Raw genomic sequence first — 18,162 nt, 5'->3', positions numbered from 1 at the left:
GGGCAATTTATCATGGCCAATCCACCTAACCTGCACATCTTTGGACTGTGGGAGGAAACCGGAGCACCCGGAGGAAACCCACGCACACACGGGGAGGATGTGCAGACTCCGCACAGACAGTGACCCAAGCCGGAATCGAACCTGGGATCCAGGAGCTGTGAAGCGATTGTGCTATCCGCAATGCTACCGTGCTGCCCCAAACTTTCATTCCCTGACCGGGAATCGAACCCGGGCCGCGGCGGTGAGAGCGCCGAATCCTAACCACTAGACCACCCGGGAGGGGTGGGGGAGGGGTGGGAGGGGAGTCAGTGACAATAGGCACAGTTCCCCTTTTCTTTCCACCTATCTACTCACTGGAGAGAGCCAGAAAAATAGGGCGAGATTCACCGTTCAATGAAGCCAATTTTGTAATCGGCGATCGGGCGGAGAATCCCTTCTGACGCCGAAATCAGGGGGTGGGGGGTGGGGGGGGCGCCTGTTTGGCTCAGGTTTTGTATCTTCCGTCCCCTCCGAAATGGCGTCATCGCGTCGTGCGCCGCACGCCGTTGGAATGCATTAGCACGTCAGCCGTAGGTCCTTCCCCAATGGACCGAGATCCTGCCCGCGCGGTTTATCTGTGGTCTCAGCGGTCGGGAACCTGGTGTGGCGGCTGCAGACTGTGTCCAGCACCGCCACAGTTGGGTGGGGGCCGTGCTGCTGGCCAGAGGGGCTTCCACGAGGGCTGGGGGGGTGGTTGGTGGCCTGGCGGGGGAGCACTATCTGGCAGGCCGGGTCCGCGCATGGCCGGCGCCATGTTTTACGGCGCGACTGCTGCAGGTTGTCGCCGTGCGCACGTGTGGCCATGGGCGCAGCCATTCTCCAGCTGTTTTTTATCGTGGGAGCTGGGAGTTTTACACGGTGCGGCTGCTAGCTCTTCACCGATCCTGCGATCGGTGAGGGGTCGCCGCGATTTTTTTTGTCATTAAATGCCACAGTTCCTTCACACTTCGTCTCAAAAATGGTGATTCTAGCCCACAGTGTTTTAACTCCTGAGTGCTTTCATAGTCAGGAATAAGGAAAGTGACAGGTTCCTGTACGTTTTAAAAGCAAGATAAAAGTTTAGTCTTGAACTCATACACAAACATACACAACCTATACCCAGCCCCGTACTCACACACATGTGCTCATTGTCACCTTCCTTGGATGCACAATGTCATTTCTTCCAATGGGAAATCCTGGAAGAGATTGGAATTGATGTGTGGAGTAGGTTGCTGGGTAGTTTTCAATCCCCACTGCAGTACCACCTGAAATTGCAGGTCGGTCAGATGAATATCTAGATTTGGTACTTTCCTACCAGTACATTTTATTGACATGCTAGCCATTACATGTAACACATCTCTCCTTGTAGGTAAAGTCGCCGTAGTCCCAGATAACAATAGGCAGCTTTTGCCTTTGAGGGGGAGAGCTGGCTGGTGGTGATTTAACCTGAGGGTCACCACACCTCAAGCAAGGAGCGAGGTTGAGAAGGATGGGCCTTCATGTATAACCTCAGCCGGTACAGGAATTGAACCCATGCTGTTGGCCTTGCTCTGCATCACAAACTAGCTGCCCTGCCAACTGAACTAAAAGATTGCCACCGATACGCATCTAATTTTTTTTTTTATAAATGTTTTTTATTGAGTTTTCATATTTTATATATGACAAATTACAAATTATTAGAGAGAAGAAAAAAAAAGAAAACACAAAAATTTAACATGAATATTTACAGGTAAGCATCTTCATAACAACAATTGTGGCCGCCCTCTTTAGCCAGCATACATATTTTAAATTCCCCAATATGGCCGAGGCACATGTTTATAGGCATTTATTTATAGTTTGGTTTTGGGCCTTGGCTTGCCATCAAACCCCCGTAACAAGCCCGTAACCCCCCCCCCCCCCCCCCCCCCCCCCCGGCTACCTTCCCCCGATTCCCGTCCATTTTCCCCTGATTCTTGGCCACCCGACTATTTTTCCTCTTGTACGTTGGCCACAAACAGGTCCCGGAACAGTTGCATGAATGGCTCCCACGTTCTGTGGAAGCCGTCGTCCGACCCTCGGATGGCGAATTTGATTTTCTCCATTTGGAGAGATTCCGAGAGGTCGGACAGCCAGTCTGCAGCTCTGGGCGGCGCTGCTGACTGCCAGCCAAACAGGATTCTACGGTGGGCGATCAGGGAGGCAAAGGCAAGGGCGTCCGCCCTCCTCCCCAGGAATAGATCTGGCTGGTCTGAAACCCCGAAGACCGCCACTATCGGGCATGGCTCCACCCTCACCCCCACCCTCACCCCCACCACTTTGGACATAGCCTCGAAGAAGGCTGTCCAGTACTCCACAAGTCTGGGGCAAGACCAGAACATGTGGGCGTGGTTGGCCGGGCCTCTTTGGCACCGCTCACATCTGTCCTCCACCTCCGGGAAGAACCTACTCATACGGTTTCTTGTTAAGTGGGCTCTATGTACCACTTTTAGTTGCGTCAGGCTGAGCCTTGCGCACGTGGAGGTGGAGTTGACCCTATGCAGTGCTTCGCTCCAGAGTCCCCACCCTATCTCCATCCCCAGGTCGTCCTCCCATTTCCTTCTTGTTGCGTCCAGTACGGTGTCGTCCCTATCTACCAGTCGGTCATACATGTCACTACAGTTCCCTTTCTCTAGGATACTTGCGTCCAGTAGGTCTTCCAGTAGTGTCTGTCGTGGCGGTTGTGGGTACGTCCTTGTCTCCTTTCGTAGGAAGTTTTTGAGCTGCAGGTACCGTAGCTCGTTCCCCCCAGCTAGCTGGAATTTCTCTGTCAGTTCGTCCAGTGTTGCGATCCTGTCGTCCGTGTATAGGTCCCTGACTGTCAGTGTCCCCCCCGTCCTGCCTCCACCTTTTGAAGGTGGCGTCAGTCAGTGCTGGTTTGAACCAATGGTTGTTGCAGATGGGAGCCTTGTCCGACATTTTGTACAGGCCAAATTGCTGCCGCAGTTGGTTCCAGGATTGGAGGGTGGCTGTCACCACTGGGCTGCTGGAGTGTTTTTTGGGTGGGGATGGGAGTGCTGCCGTGGCGAGGGCCCGGAGGGAGGTTCCCATGCAGGAGGCCTCCTCCGCACGCACCCACTTGGCTTCTGGCTCCTGGATCCATCCCCTTACTCGCTCGGCTGTTGCCGCCCAGTGGTAGAATTGTAGATTCGGTAGGGCTAGCCCCCCCCTGGATTTTGTTTTTTGTAGGACCTTCTTTGGGATCCTAGCATTTTTACCCCCCCATACGAACGCCATGATAAGTTTGTCCAGCGCTTTGAAAAAGGCCTTGGGGATGTAGATCGGAATGGATCTAAACAGGAAGAGGAACCTGGGCAGTACGTTCATTTTGATCGTCTGGACTCTCCCCGCGAGGGAGAGCGGGAGTGTGTTCCATCTTTGCAGGTCCTTTTTAACTTCCTCCGTCAGGCTGATGAGGTTCCATTTGTGGATCCCTTTCCAGTCATGGGCTATTTGGATCCCCAGGTAGCGGAATTTATGTTGGGCTTGTTTGAACGGCAGCCCCTTTAGTGCTGCCCCCCCCCCCCCTTGCGGGTGTACTCTAATAATATGTGCACCTATCTGCACATGTGGAGAAAACCTAAAGCTAAATCTTGCTGACAATGAAAAACAGATGCACAGAGTTTAATTGCTACTCAGTACGTGAGGTTAGATAAAACATGATCCATATATTTAATATTCTCATTAATATTTCAAAAAAATTGATGCAGATTTGTTGTGTTCCTAACTTGAACCTTTTGAATCACCCAGGTACAGTGCATCAAGAAAAATCGGATGAGGTGGATCATATACCCATAAGGGAGTTTGAAGTCTTCAGTCTCTGATGTACATGCTCGCTTGTTTGAAATGGGTGCCTGCCATAGAACAGTGTGTGTCAAGCTTTTTTTCCTGGGATCCACTTTGGCAACAGGCTGATCTTCAGGTCCCACTTGATGGTTAGCACAGATGTGATGGGCCGAAGGGCCTCTTTCTGTGCTGTAAAACTCTGAAGTTCAGAAGAGAGCCATAAAATTGACGCTGATGTTGGAAAAAAACAAGATTTGCATTTTGCAAACACCTTCACAACTACATGAGCACAAAATAGTTTGCAGCCAATGAAGTACAACCACTGCTGTAATGCGAATTTATGCACAGCAAACTCCCACAAACAGCAATATGATAAAGAACAGATAATTATTTTTGTGATGTTGGTTGAGGTTACTTAGGACATCAGGGATAACTCCCTGCTCTTATTCAAAATAGCCCCATGGAATCTTTTACATCCACATGCGAGGCAGAGCCTCCATTTATCATGGTATCTGGAAAATAGCATTTCTAACAAGGTAATACTCCTGCAGTGCTACACTGGGGTGTTAGCCTAGGTGTGGAGGTGAACCCACAATTGTCTGTCTGATGTAGATACAAGAGTGTTACCCACAAGAGTGTTTCAACACAATTTGAATGGAGGTGTAAACTCTCCAACCTGATTGGCTTCCCAAAAGCTCCTTCCAACGAGATGACCACGAGAGTGCGTGTATATGTGGAGGGCTTGCTCGTGGGGGTCTGTGCTAGCTTCTCTACAGGAATGGGGACTGAGTCTCTTGGTGGGTGATCCTGAAAAGTTACTCAATGTAAGGTTAGTTGACTGAAAGACTTCAGTTCAGTGAAAAATCAGATTGATTGGTGATAATCAGATGTCCCTTTATTAAGCTTCAGCCTGTATGACGGTTCTAAATTACAGCTAACCATCTAGCTTGCTGTTGGGATGTCTGTCGGCCGGCCAGTCCACTCTGTTTCTCACTCCTAGGTCATGCATTCTCTCGTATCTCTCCTCCCAAAAGCTACTTTCATTGCACTCTTTCTGTTTGCCATTCTGCTGATCTTACCCAGTAGTTGGGATACTTATGTTAATTTCAGGGTGCGCCGTGACCCTTTTTACACCTGTTTGTGAACCACCTGGGGGTCGCGACCCCCACTTTGAAAAAGCCTGCCATTGAAAATGCTCGAGCTAAAGGAAATTACCGAGGTGAAAATGGGTGTATTGTATTTTGTTTTGAATAAAATAGCCTTTCTGGTTCCTAAAACTAAAGAGGAACTAAATGGAGAGGATGAGTATCACACTGAGGTTGGGGGAATGAGCAGAGTTCTTGGATCTCCATCGATCGCAATGATGGCACAGGGCCGAAGTGGTACAACTGGGCATCGCCAGACAACCCAGCTATTTCCAGTCACCTTAAATCTGTGTCCTCTGGTTCTCAACTCTTCTGCCAAAGGGAACCGTTTCTCTCTTGACTACTGTATCCAGACCTTTGCCCACCTCTTCAGTATTAACCTATTAACCATTGCCTATTGAGTTTGAGACCAGCAGGTTGGTGCTGATTCTGGGGCTGGCGCTGGGGACGACGGGAAGTGTCCCCTTCCCCCCCCCCCCCCCCAACAAATACCCGGCTCTTGGCTGGTGCGCATGCGTACCGGCTGTTCCCATGTGCGATTGCGCAGACCGGGCGGTTTGGTTGCTCGGCAACAGAAGGACGCGCCAGAAGGAAGATGAAACTAAAGCGGTTCCTGCTGCGGTATTACCCACCAGGTCAGGCGCGGCCCCGCCGGGGTGGGCGTACTGCTAATGGTTAAGGGGTGGGTGGGGGTAGTGATCATGGTGAGGGGGTGGGTGGGGGTAGTGCCCATGGTGAGGGGGTGGGTGGGGGTAGTGCCCATGATGAAGGGGTGGGTGGGGGTAGTGCCCATGGTGAGGGGTGGGTGGGGGTAGTGCCCATGGTGAGGGGGTGGGTGGGGGTGGTGCCCATGGTGAGGGGGTGGGTGGGGGTTGTGCCCATGGTGAAGGGGTGAGTGGGGGTAGTGCCCATGGTGAAGGGGTGGGTGGGGGTAGTGCCCATGGTGAGGGGGTGGATGGGGGTGGTGCCGGTGCCCATGGTGAGGGGGTGGGTGGGGGTAGTGCCCATGGTGAAGGGGTGGGTAGGGGTAGTGCCCATGGTGAGGGGGTGGGTGGGGGTAGTGCCCATGGTGAAGGGGTGGGTAGGGGTAGTGCCCATGGTGAGGGGGTGGGTGGGGGTAGTGCCCATGGTGAAGGGGTGGGTGGGGGTGGTGCCCATGGTGAGGGGGTGGGTAGGGGTAGTGCCCATGGTGAGGGGGTGGGTGGGGGTAGTGCCCATGGTGAAGGGGTGGGTGGGGGTAGTGCCCATGGTGAGGGGGTGGGTGGGGGGTAGTGCCCATGGTGAAGGGGTGGGTGGGGGTAGTGCCCATGGTGAAGGGGTGTGTGGGGGTAGTGCCCATGGTGAGGGGGTGGGTGGGGGTAGTGCCCATGGTGAAGGGGTGGGTGGGGGTAGTGCCTTGGTGAGGGGGTGGGTGGGGGTAGTGCCCATGGTGAGGGGGTGGGTGGGGGTGGTGCCCATGGTGAGGGGGTGGGTGGGTGTAGTGCCTGGCCTGGGGTGAAAGGGTGGGTGGGGATACTGCCCATCCTGTGGTGAAGGGGCAGGTGTGGGCACTGCCCATCCTATGGTGAAGGGGCGGTGTGGGTACTGCCCATCCTGTGATGAAGGGGTGGGTGTGGGTACTGCCCATGGTGAAAGGGTGGGTGGGAGTACTGGCAATCTGGGGTGAAGGGGTGAGCGGGGGTACCACCAGACTGGGATAAAGGGGTGGGCAGGAGTATGCCTGGTCTGGGATTAAGGGGCCTGTGCGGGTACTATCCACCCAGGGTGAAAAGGTGGGGGGTTACTGCCCGGCCAGGGGTGAAGGGCTGGAGTACACCTGAGGGCTGTAATAAATTGTGATACACCTGAGCTTTGGTCAGTGAGGAGAGCTCCATGAACCCCAGTCCCCAAATGCTGTGATCCTTGAGGCTTTTTTTCTTCTGATTGTTCACTCAAATCTTTTTTTTAAATTGTAAATACATTTTTTATATTGGCAGCACAGCAGGTTTGAGGTTTGACATTTTTTTACCAAACACTTTCTACCTGTTTTTTTGGTTGGTGGTTTATGAGGTCGGATACAAAGTTAAAACTGTGGTTTATGTGGTTTTGCCTCCTCAGCTCTAAAGAACCTCGAGCTTGCACAAATTGATGCTGAAATTATCAAAAGTTCAGTTGCTTTATTTTCACAAATGCACAATTAATGCTTTTTTTTCTCTCTGCACAGGAATTATTTTGGAATATGAAAAAGGAGGGGAGACCAAGAATAAGTCCATCGATCTGCTTGATTTGACTCCAGTGTAAGTGTGATGTCTGAGCCGCATTAAAATGCAAATTATTTTGATATGGTATAAGGAACATTGGACTTACGAGGTGAAGTAGGCCATTCAGCCCTTCAAGCCTGCTCTGCCCACCATTCAATAAGAGCACGACTGATCATGTTGTGGTCACAACTCTTTTCTGTTCACAGCATGCCTCCCCCCATAATGCTTGACTTCCTTGTCTATCAAAAATGACATTGTATTCACAGCACAAAAACGGGAGGAGGGGGGTGTGGGGGGGGGGGGTTCTGCCCAACTTGTCCCTCTTCAATTAGCTTTTTCATCATATCTTTATAAAATATAAACAGTAAATGCTGGAGATACTCAGCATGGCAACCCCATCTGTGGAGGGAGAAGCAGAGTTAATGTTTTAGGTTGATGGCCTTTCGTCAGATGTTGTTACTGATGTAAACAGCATTCAAACTTGGCACTGCCTGCTGGTTTGTTTGATAGGTGCATGTAGCCAGTGCTAAACACGCTGCTGAGTGGTTGCACATCTCAGCAGGAAGTCCAAAATTTGCGATATATAACATTCAAAGCTAACCTTCACTATTTACAGTCAATCTGTACCTCTTGAAAGGGGAGGGAGGGGTGCTTTCTGCCTGGAACAGATGTTGAAACTGGTTGCATAACAGAGTGCAAGCAAAACAAACACTGAATAGGATAAAAAGCTCCAAGTTGCTCTGACACCGCAATGGATGCCTTGATGGGGCAGTCTTCATAAGGAGAGATACCCTCTATCCACAGGAGACCCACCAACCAAACTGCAAAGGCAGTGTGAGCAGATTATTTCTGCTGTCAATGCCAAGAGCCTTGCTCTGAGGAGTGGATGCAATGTTGCAAGCAGTTCAGTTACCTTCCCTATGAATGGTCAAGGTCATTTTCAAGTGCCAATTCTCACCAACTGCACCACCAGCTTAACACATTACTCAGTGCACCATACTGCCACCAGGCATTTACCAACAATCTTCATCAAGCACAACACATGCACTAAATTTACATGCCTTACCTCACCCTCATCTTCTTTGCACTTTTGTAAAATTCAAAGCCGCATTTCATATCTTGCACAGATTGCCAGCTATTCAAACATGTTGATAACCACATCAGCAAACATAGTTCTCCACACTCACTGACATACATCCTGTCTCTTGCTCTTAACCAGAGGCAGTATCACCTGACTGGCAGGAGATGGGCACAGCTGCATGTCTTAACCTGATGCAAGAGATAGGAACATAGGAATTAGGAGAAGAAGGAGGCACTTAAGCCCTTTGAGCCTGCTCCGCCATTCAATCAAATCATGGCTGATCTCTTCCTGATCTAAAATCCACCTCCCCATTTGTTGTCCATATCCCTTTAACCTGTTTTTTAAATCAAAAAGATAGCTATCTCTTTCTTGAAACCATTTAATAACTCAGATTCCACTGCACTATGGGGGATCCAGTTCCACAAATTCACCACCCTCTGCGAGAAGTAGTTCCTGCTCATCTCAGTTTTAAATCTACTGCCTCTCAACCTATATCCGTGACCTCTCATCCTAGTTTTCTCCACAAGGGTAACAGTTGGTCTACGTTTGCTTTATCAATCCCATTTAGGATTTCATATACCTGGATCAGATCCTTCTAAACTCCAGCGAGTATAAGCCCAAATTGTTTAATCTCTCCTCATACGTCAACCCTTTCATCCCCGGAGTCAGTCTGCTGAACCTCCTCTGAACTGCCTCCAGCTGCCACCACTTCCTTCCTCAAATAAGGGGCGCGATTCTCCGCAAATACGGAGAGTCGTAAAGGCTGCCGTGAAACTGGCCGTGTTTCACGGCAGCCTCCGCGCCCCCTCCCGGGACCCGATTCTCCCCCCCCGGTCGGGGCTAGCAGCGCGGCCTCTCGAAGCACGGCATCGCAGGCTTAGTGACCGTCGCTAAGCCCGTGCGCCAAGGGTCACGGCAGCTGATGCGCACAATGACGTCAGCCGCGCATGCGCGGATTGGACGGCTCCAACCCGCGCATGCGCAGATGATGTCATCACGCATATGCGTCAAACCCGCGCATGCGCGGGCCGTCATGCCCCTCAGCCGCCCCACGGACTGATCCTGCGGGGCGGCGGAGGAACAAAGAGTGCGCGGGTTTCGGACCCGCTGCCCGCGATCGGTGCTCACCGATCGTGGGCCCATGCCACCTTTGGCACGGCCGTGGTGCGGCTGTGCCAATCGGTGCCATGGTTGTCGGGAACGGAACTTTGCGGCCGTTTTCACGAACAGTGAGAGCAGGTGTGTTTGCTCGTGGGCAGCGGAGAATCGCGCCCAAGGGGACCAGAACTGGACACAAACTCCAGCTGTGGTCTCACCAACACCCTATACATTGCAACAATAGTTCTCCACTTTTATACTCCAGTCCTTATGTAATAAACGCTAACACTCCATTTGCCTTTTTAATTACATGTTGTACCTGCATATCGACTTTCTGCGATTTATAAATGAAGCCACCCAGATCCCTCTGCCCAGACGAATCTTGAATCTGCTTTCCAGTTAGATAATTTGTCTTTCTATTTTTTCGGCCAAAATGGATAACCTCACACTTATCTACATTAAACTCCATCTGCCAAATTTCCTAGCCTATCTATATCCGTCTGTAAAATATTTATCTCCTCTTCATTGCCTGCTTTTCCCCTATTTTAGTATCATCCGCAAATTTTGCTATATTACACTCTGTCCCTGCTCGCAGATAATTTATACAAATTGTAAACAGTTGAGGTAGAGAACTGACCCCTGAGGCACTCTGCTAGTTACAGTTCGCCAGCCAGCGAAGGGCCCATTTATCCCGACTCTCTGCTTTCTGTCAGTCAGCCAATCCTCAATCCAATCCAATACTCTACCCAGTCGCCTGAAATCTCACATTCTGTATCAGTCTTTTATGTTACCTTATCAAACGCCTTTTGGAAGTCCAGATATACCACAGCCACAGGCTCCCCATTATCCACCTTGCTGCTTACGTCCTCAAAGAATTTAAGCAAGTTTTTCAAGCATGACTTACCCCTCACAATATCATGCAGGCAATGGTAGATTGAGCTTTGTCTTTCTAAATGTTCAATCATCTCCTCCCTAATGATTGATTCCAGCAACTTGACCACCACAGAGGTCAAGCTAACCAGTCTATAGTTTTCTTCTTGTTGCCTCCCGTTTTGAATTGGGGCATCATATTAGCATGTTTCCAACCCACGGCTCCCTTCAAAAATCCAGGGAATTCTGAAATTTCATAACCAGTGCATCCACTATCTCCACTGCCACCTCCCTTAATACCCTAGGGTGCAGGACATCAGGGCCTGGAGACTTATCTGCCCTTAATCCCATAAGTTTATTCAATACCATCTCCCTCGTGATGGCTGTTGTACCAAGTTCCTCTGCATTAATTGTACTTTATAGAAAATTTTTATTATCTTCTACCGTGAAGACAGGGCAAAATATTGGTTCAGTGTCTCCGCCATCTCTGTGATCTCCATTATTACCTCACCAGTATCGTCCTCTAAAGAGCCAACATTTACTTTAACTCTTCCTCTTTATATATTTATAGAAGCTTTTGGTGTTTATGTTTTCTGCTAATTTCCCTTCGTAGTTCACCTTAGCTCTTTTGTTTTTATTTTTAGTAGCCTTTTGCTAAACCTTAAAGTTCTCCCAATCCTCCAGCTTACTACTAGCTTTTGCAGTATGGTATGCCCTACTTTCTGCCTTTATTCCTTGTTTAGCCATGGAATGTTTTTCGCCCTTTTACAATTCCGCTTCCTCTCAGAATATAATTTAATTGAGTGATATTTAATATCTCCTAAACATCCGCCATTGTTCAACTGCCCTACCCTCAATTATCTGTCCCCAGTCTACCTGGGCCAACTCTTTCCTCAGACCTGTATAATTACCTCTGTCCAACACTAAAACTCTCGTATGGAACTTAATCTAAATCTAAATTTAGACTCAATCTAAATTTCTAATTCTAGCATGCTGTGATCACTTCTTCCAAGAGTATCCTTAATGACAAGACTATTTATCAATCCTTCTTTGTTACATAATGCTAAATCTAAAATAACCTTTCCCTTGTCTTTTATTTCCACCCAGATCGATTCAACATTTTGGTCCTTAGTGCCAATATCATTTCTTAATACAGCCTTGATGACATCTTTAACTAATAAAGCATCTCCACCTCCTGTTCCATCCTGTCTATCCTTTTGGTATACAGAGGACATTCAACTCCCAGTTCTGGTCTTCCTGCAACCATGTTTCAGTAATCCCCACCAAATTGTACCCATTTATTCCTATTTGTACTGTCAGCTCATTGACCTTATTCCGAATACTGTGTGCATTTAAGTACAAGGTTTTTAAATATGACCTCATGATTTGTCTTTCCCTTGCAGGATTTTCTTGTGCACTATGCTTTTCAGACATTCTGACCTCCTGTATCAGTCTTTGATGACACTCAGCCTCATCCCCAACTTTCACTCTCACAGTCTCCTTACATTTTTATTTTTTACGTTTCCTTTCCCCTCCGTTGTCGTCAGACTGGCCCAGCATGTTCATCCTATTAACCTCTGCCTTCTCCTCACATAACAACCTGCTGCATTGGTTCCTATTAACCATTATACTTTTTGTAGCTTTACCCTTCTCCCCCATGTGCTAGTTTAAAGTCCTTGCGACCACCCTATCACACTATTTATCCTTTCTGCTAGAACACAGGTCTCAGATTGGTTCAGGTGGAGACCGTCCCAGAGGTACAGATCCTTCATGTCCCAATACTGATGCCTGTACCCAATGAAATGGAACCCCTCTTTCCCACACTATTCCTTTAGCCATGTGTTTAATTCCCTAATTTTCTCATCTCTATGCCAATTTGCATGTGGCCCGAATGGTGACCATCATTGTTACAGCCTATGCTGAGGCTGAAGCAATGGAAGATATTGCACGTTTGTTGTCCTCTCTCAGGATGGCACTATTCATTCATCCAGCAATGCAACTCTGTTATTGTTACTGCAGTTGCCTGACAGCCAGCCCAGACTCCTGCCATCAATGCTGGGCAAAACTGGGCCTTCAAGGTAATTCTACAAAGCCACCTGCAGTCTTCTCCCATGTTGCAGACCCTGCTCCAGTCCTGCATATGAGTAGTAGGACAGGCAAAGGCAACCAAAAGTCAGGCACAAATAGAATCTACCATGGTGATTAGTTGTCATTAGTGGGCAATATAACTATACATGATTGATACATTTGGTTGAGGTTTTTACTTTGTGGTGTATTTTGTTTTACATTGTGATCAAGTGGATGACGTGATGGCAAGGTGTGGGACTGTTGATGAATGAGAAACTGGGTTTTCATTTACTGATACCCAAGTCGGATCAATCAGTCATGGATAACCCATCCAGAAAGGGATTGTATTGATTGCCTCTTCCACTCCTCCTCTGCTTCTTCCTCCTAGACTGGTGACTATGTAGCTTGTGGAAAGGAAGTTCCTTCATGATTGGAAGATTGGTCAGCATACGGCCATTGCCAAGTATTACTGGACTCCTGAGAATATTCCAGTCAGGGTAACATTGTTTGGTCTGCTTGATCACACATTGAATGGAAGCTTGTGCCCTCCTCTATGGCGTGCTTTGTGGCAGGGGGACATTTAATCAGGCATGACAGTTGTTCAAAGTTGCTAAAGTCGACGGGGAATGGTCTGGTATACTGAAGGGCTTGTCCTGACTTCAAAGATTTGTCACAAACAGACATGAATGCAGTAGTTTTGCATCCATCCTGGACTACAGCATGACATAGAGAGTGAACAGAGGCAACACTGCACCAGTGTCTGAACAGGTGGTGATTCTGCCATATATCTGCCTTCACCCCGATGAAGTCCATAGCAGAGGCCCAAGGGCAATTAATGCCTGCTTAACGGCCTCATCCAGTTGCCGTTGGTATTAACCCAGTAATGGACAGGAGCGCTCATCATGCATGCAGCATGACTAATGTATCTGTGAGGGATTGCTCACATTCTCCGGGGTGGTAGCTTCTTATTTCATCAAAGGATAAAGGCACTGTTTGATCAAGGGGCCTGGCATCGAAAGGGTGGGAAACTGCTAAGAGCCTCCTGCAATGCTTGCGCCATGCCTCCTCCCCTTTTACTTCCACCCGACAATCTCCCTCCTGCCTGGGTGAGTCTGTTCAATAGAGATGCCACCCTCTGATTAGCTGGCAGCTCCCGACAGGTGGAACTTCCTTGGGAAGGTGCACTGTTGTGCAGTTTAAGTCCTGGGTGGCACAAGCTGCAGCGGGTCTTTCTGAAACGAGACAACGCTGGGCTGTTGCTGGCTCTCCAGCTAGCAACCGAGACCCTTGATGCCCCCACACGATTCCACCCTCCATCAGTTGTAGTGCATGTATTCTGTCCAAGTGTGTGTGCATTTAGCACCCAAACCATGAGCCATGTGGTCAGCTGAAAGCCCTTGATTTCAGTAACCACCCTCTGGTTTGTTGTGGCAATTTTAATGCAATTGCAGTAGATTGAAGGCACCTTGACTGCATATAGGATACTGAACATTGACTTGCATGTAATGTTGCGTATGGTTACACACCAGCTGAATGTTGAGGGAGTGGAATCCTTTTGTCATGATATGCAGACACACACATAATGATACAGACAAGCAGCTAATAAACACAGAGAACAGGACACGACCAATAATTCAGGGGTGGGATCTGACTATAAAAGACAAGAGGCACTCACATTCTGCCTCTTGCCACTGATGAACATCTAGAGAATCAGTCAAGGGTGTTGTTACAATCTCACACCTCCACCACGTGGCGAAGAGCTAGTCTGGTTCAGTCAGACAGAGTAACCACACATAAGTTAGCAGAGAGTCAAACTCGCAGAGAACTGTGCTAACTGTGCTATTAGTTCAATAAATCTGATTTAACTAACTTCAAGGTCTGGAGTATCTTTCTGATCTAAGCTGCATCCAGTTGCAACCAGTGTATCTAACACGATATGATACCAGGAGACTACTAATTTAAGGTGGCTTACCTCAGTCCGTTTCGTGACAACCAGCAAATGTATCCCAGCACCATGGAGAAGATTCAGGCTCCGCACAAGCTCAGGACCTCCGGCAATCTCAGTGCCAACTGGCGGATATTCAAGCAAAGGTTTCTGCTATACATCGAAGCCTCTGACCTCAAGGGTGCGTCTGATGCAAGAAAGATTGCGCTTCTCCTCTCAACAGCGGGTGATCAAGCCATCGAACTCTTCAACTCGTTTAACTTCACTGAAGGCCAGGACAAGACAAAGTTTCAGACCATCCTGGACAAGTTCGATAGTCACTGTGAAGTGGACACCGATGAAATCTTCGAGCGCTACATATTCAAACAACGTCTTCAAGGTAAAGATGAATCTTAAAAATCAAGTATATGACCCTGCCAGTCACGATTGAAACATGTACAGTGCATGAGCACGCAAAAAATCGGTATTCCCAATATAAATCGGCTGAAAATGAGAAACTTGCCTCCCACGAGGCAGTGAGTGTGCTGGACATCTCCCGAATGCAGCGCCTCAGCATTGAAGACAGCGGCCATCTTGCGCGCTTTTCCCAGGGCCCCACGCATGTGTGATGCGAATGGGATAACAAAGCGGCTGACACCCACACTGCGCTGGAGCAGACGTCTGCCGACCGCACAGCGCATGTGCGACGACGTACACTGCGTCACGCCGCTGACGTCATGACGTGCCCGAACTGTGGCAACGCCCACTTAAAGGGACACTGCCCTGCAAGAGGCAGGCGATGTTTAAACTGCGGGAAGCCTGGACACTATGCAGCCTTGTGCAGGTCTGCACCACCAGTCAGAGGCCAGCGCTCCCAATTCTGACGACGCGCGTCCAAACTGTGCAATGACGATAACAGGATTCTGATCCTGGCAGTACAACGGATCCAGAGGACTAGTGCCTGGAGTCTGGCTACCGAGTGGGCATCATTACCACACGTGAACATGCCACACCTAACTCTTTTCACATTCAGTCCATCCTCGCTGTGGATTCGGAGGACGAATGACGTGCGGTGATGCAGGTCAACCGCTGCTCCATCCAGTTCAAGCTGGACACAGGTGCTTCTGCCAACCTCCTCTCACAGGCAGATTTCAAACGCATCAAGAAGCCCCCAAGGTACTTGCAGCAACCTGCTAGCTCCTGGACTATAACAGTAATGCCACCATGGCACTGGGGTCCTGCCATCTACTCGTCTCCAACTGGAGTACCCATGCACGGCTAAGGTCTGAAATTATCAAGCCAGACAGGGCATCCCTACTGGGCGCGCATGGCTGCAAAAAGCTAAACCTGGTTCAGCGGGTTTATTCAACGGCATCCTCCAACGTGGATCTTCAAGCTGGCATTGACGACATCCTCGCTCAGTATCCAGATGTGTTTGACGGGATGGGCACTTTGCCATATCGGTACAAGATCCTACTGCGACCTGATGCCAAGCCAGTGGTCCATGCACCACGCCGGGTCCCGGCTCCGCTGAAGGAGCGCCTGAAGGAACAGCTCAAGGAGCTGCAGCAGCAGAGGATCATTTCCAGGGTAACCGAACCGACTGACTGGGTCAGCTCAATGGTGGTGGTTAAAAAGCCTCTGGAGACCTGCACATCTGCATTGATCCCAAGGATCTCAACCAGAATATAATGCGTGAATACTAGCCCATCCTGAAGCGGGAGGAACTCACCAGTGAGATGGCACATGCAAGCTTTTTCACGATGTTAGATGCATCACATGGATTCTGGCAAATCCAGCTGGTTGAGTCCAGCAGAAGGCTCTGCACCTTCAACACACTGTTTGGCAGGTACTGCTATAACTACGCCGTTCGGCATCGTCTCGGCATCGGCGATATTTCATCGCATCATGGAGCAGACGATGGAGGGCATTGAAGAGGTTCGTATGTATGTGGACGACGTCATTATATGGTCCATGACCCCTGAGGAGCATGTTTCCCGTCTCCAGCAGGTATTCCGCCATCTCCACGCAATGGCCTGAAGCTGAACAGGGCCAAATGTTGCTTTGGCGTGATGACACTGAAGTTCCTAGGAGACCAGATCTCTAAGCAGGCCCCGACACAGACAAGGTCAAGGCCATCGCAGCCATGAAGGTCCCGGAAGACAAGAAGGCGGTATTGCGCTTCCTGAGCATGGTCAATTTTCTGGGCAAGTTCATCCCAAACATGGCCTCACACACCACGGCCCTACGAAACCTAGTGAAGAAGTACACTGCCTTTGAGTGGTAGGCGGCCCATCAGGCAGAGTGGTTGGAACTGAAAGCCAAGCTCACCACTGCACCCGTATTGGCATTTTCCGACCCAGACAGGGAAATGAAAATCTCGACAGATGCGAGCCAGGATGGCATCGGTGCGGTCCTGCTGCAACGCGATGACACTTCATCCTGGGTACCGGTTGCCTACGCATCAAGAGGATTGACGCCCACCGAACAAAGGTATGCACAAATCGAGGAGGAATGCCTGGGCCTTCTCACTGGCATTCTCAAGTTTCACGACTATGTCTACGGCCTGCTGACATTCACAGTCGAGACGGATCACAGGCCCCTGGTCCACATTATCCACAAGGACCTTAATGACATGACGCCTCGGTTGCAGCGCATCCTCCTCAAACTCAGAATGTATGACTTTGACGTGGTCTACATGCCTGGCAAGGAGCTCATCATTGCCGATACACTGTCCCGTTTCATCACTGTGCCTAGTGAACCACTGAACATCATCCGGCAAATTGAATCACAGGTGCAGCTGTGTGCTAGCACTCTCCCGGCATCTGATGAGAAGGTGATTCGTATCTGTGAGGAGACAGCCAAAGACCCCCTCTTGCAGCGTGTTATGCAACACCTTGCCAATGGCTGGCAAAAAGGGCAGTGCCCTCAATTTTTCAATGTAAAGGACGACCTGACGGTGGTTGATGGTATCCTCCTCAAACTGGACCGGATTGTAATTCCACACAGTCTCCAGAGCTTGGTGCTCCGTCAAATCCATGAGCGCCACCTGGGTGTGGAAAAGTGCAGACACAGAGCCAGGCAGGCTGTCTACTGGCCTGGGATCAGCCAGGATATCGCGAACATGGTGCTTAACTGTGCGACCTGTCAACGCTTCCAGCCAGCGGAGAGTAAGGAGATAGTTCAGCAGCATGAAATCAAAACCTCTCCGTGGTCCAAGGTTGGCATCGACATCTTTCATGCAAATGGTCGTGATTACGTGTTAATCATTGATTACTTTTCCAATTACTCTGAAGTCGTGAAGCTCTCAGACCTCACATCTCGGACCGTCATCAAGGCCTGTAAGGAGACGTTCTCCAGGCATGGTATCCCACTCACTGGCGTGAGAGACAATGGCCCGTGCTTCAGCAGCCATGAATAGTCTCTGTTGCCCAGTCGTATCAGTTCAAACACGTCACTTCCAGCCCACACTATCCGCAGTCAAATGGAAAAGTTGAGAAAGGGGTGCACATAGTGAAGCAGCTCAACTGCAAGGCCGCGGATTCTGCGTCTGACATTCACCTTGCGCTGATTGCATACAGGGCGACCCCACTGTCCACTGGCATGTCGCCGGCTCAACACCTGATAAACAGGGACCTGCGAATGACACTTCCAGCCATACACGTGCACAACCTGGATCACCTCCCGGTGCTGCAGAAGGTGCAGCAACTCTGAGACCAGCAAAAACAGGGCTATGATGCTCATTCCACTGATTTGCTCGTGTTATCCCCGTCAGACACTGTTCGGGTCAAGATCCCTGATGCAGGCTGGTCAGCTCCAGCTGTCATTGTTTGACAGGTTACCCCCCCCCCCCCCCCCCCCCCCCACTCATATGTTGTGCGTCTGGCTGATGGTTCTGCTGTGCTACGAAACAGACAC

The 18,162-nt window shown here is 49.7% G+C and overlaps 1 protein-coding gene and 1 non-coding gene across 3 annotated transcripts in view; one reads left to right on the top strand and one right to left on the bottom strand.

The window, feature by feature from the left end:
* Positions 1-207: 207 nt before the first annotated feature.
* Positions 208-279, bottom strand: trnae-cuc. The gene has a single exon. It is a non-coding gene; the product is annotated as a tRNA-Glu (tRNA).
* Positions 280-5,483: 5,204 nt separating this feature from the next.
* The window catches only part of daw1 (dynein assembly factor with WDR repeat domains 1), a 62,791-nt gene continuing 50,112 nt past the window's right edge, over positions 5,484-18,162 (top strand). For both annotated transcript variants that reach the window (XM_038815247.1, XM_038815246.1), the window contains exons 1-2: positions 5,484-5,599; positions 7,168-7,240. In XM_038815247.1, coding sequence (XP_038671175.1) covers positions 5,560-5,599; positions 7,168-7,240 — 113 coding nt within the window. In that variant the 5' untranslated portion in view covers positions 5,484-5,559. The remainder of the gene's footprint in view (positions 5,600-7,167; positions 7,241-18,162) is intronic.

This window comes from Scyliorhinus canicula, chromosome 13 (genome assembly GCF_902713615.1).
Source record: "Scyliorhinus canicula chromosome 13, sScyCan1.1, whole genome shotgun sequence".
NCBI lineage: Eukaryota > Metazoa > Chordata > Chondrichthyes > Carcharhiniformes > Scyliorhinidae > Scyliorhinus > Scyliorhinus canicula.
Note: the sequence above shows the minus strand (reverse complement) of the source record. Positions and strands in the feature narration are given on the sequence as shown.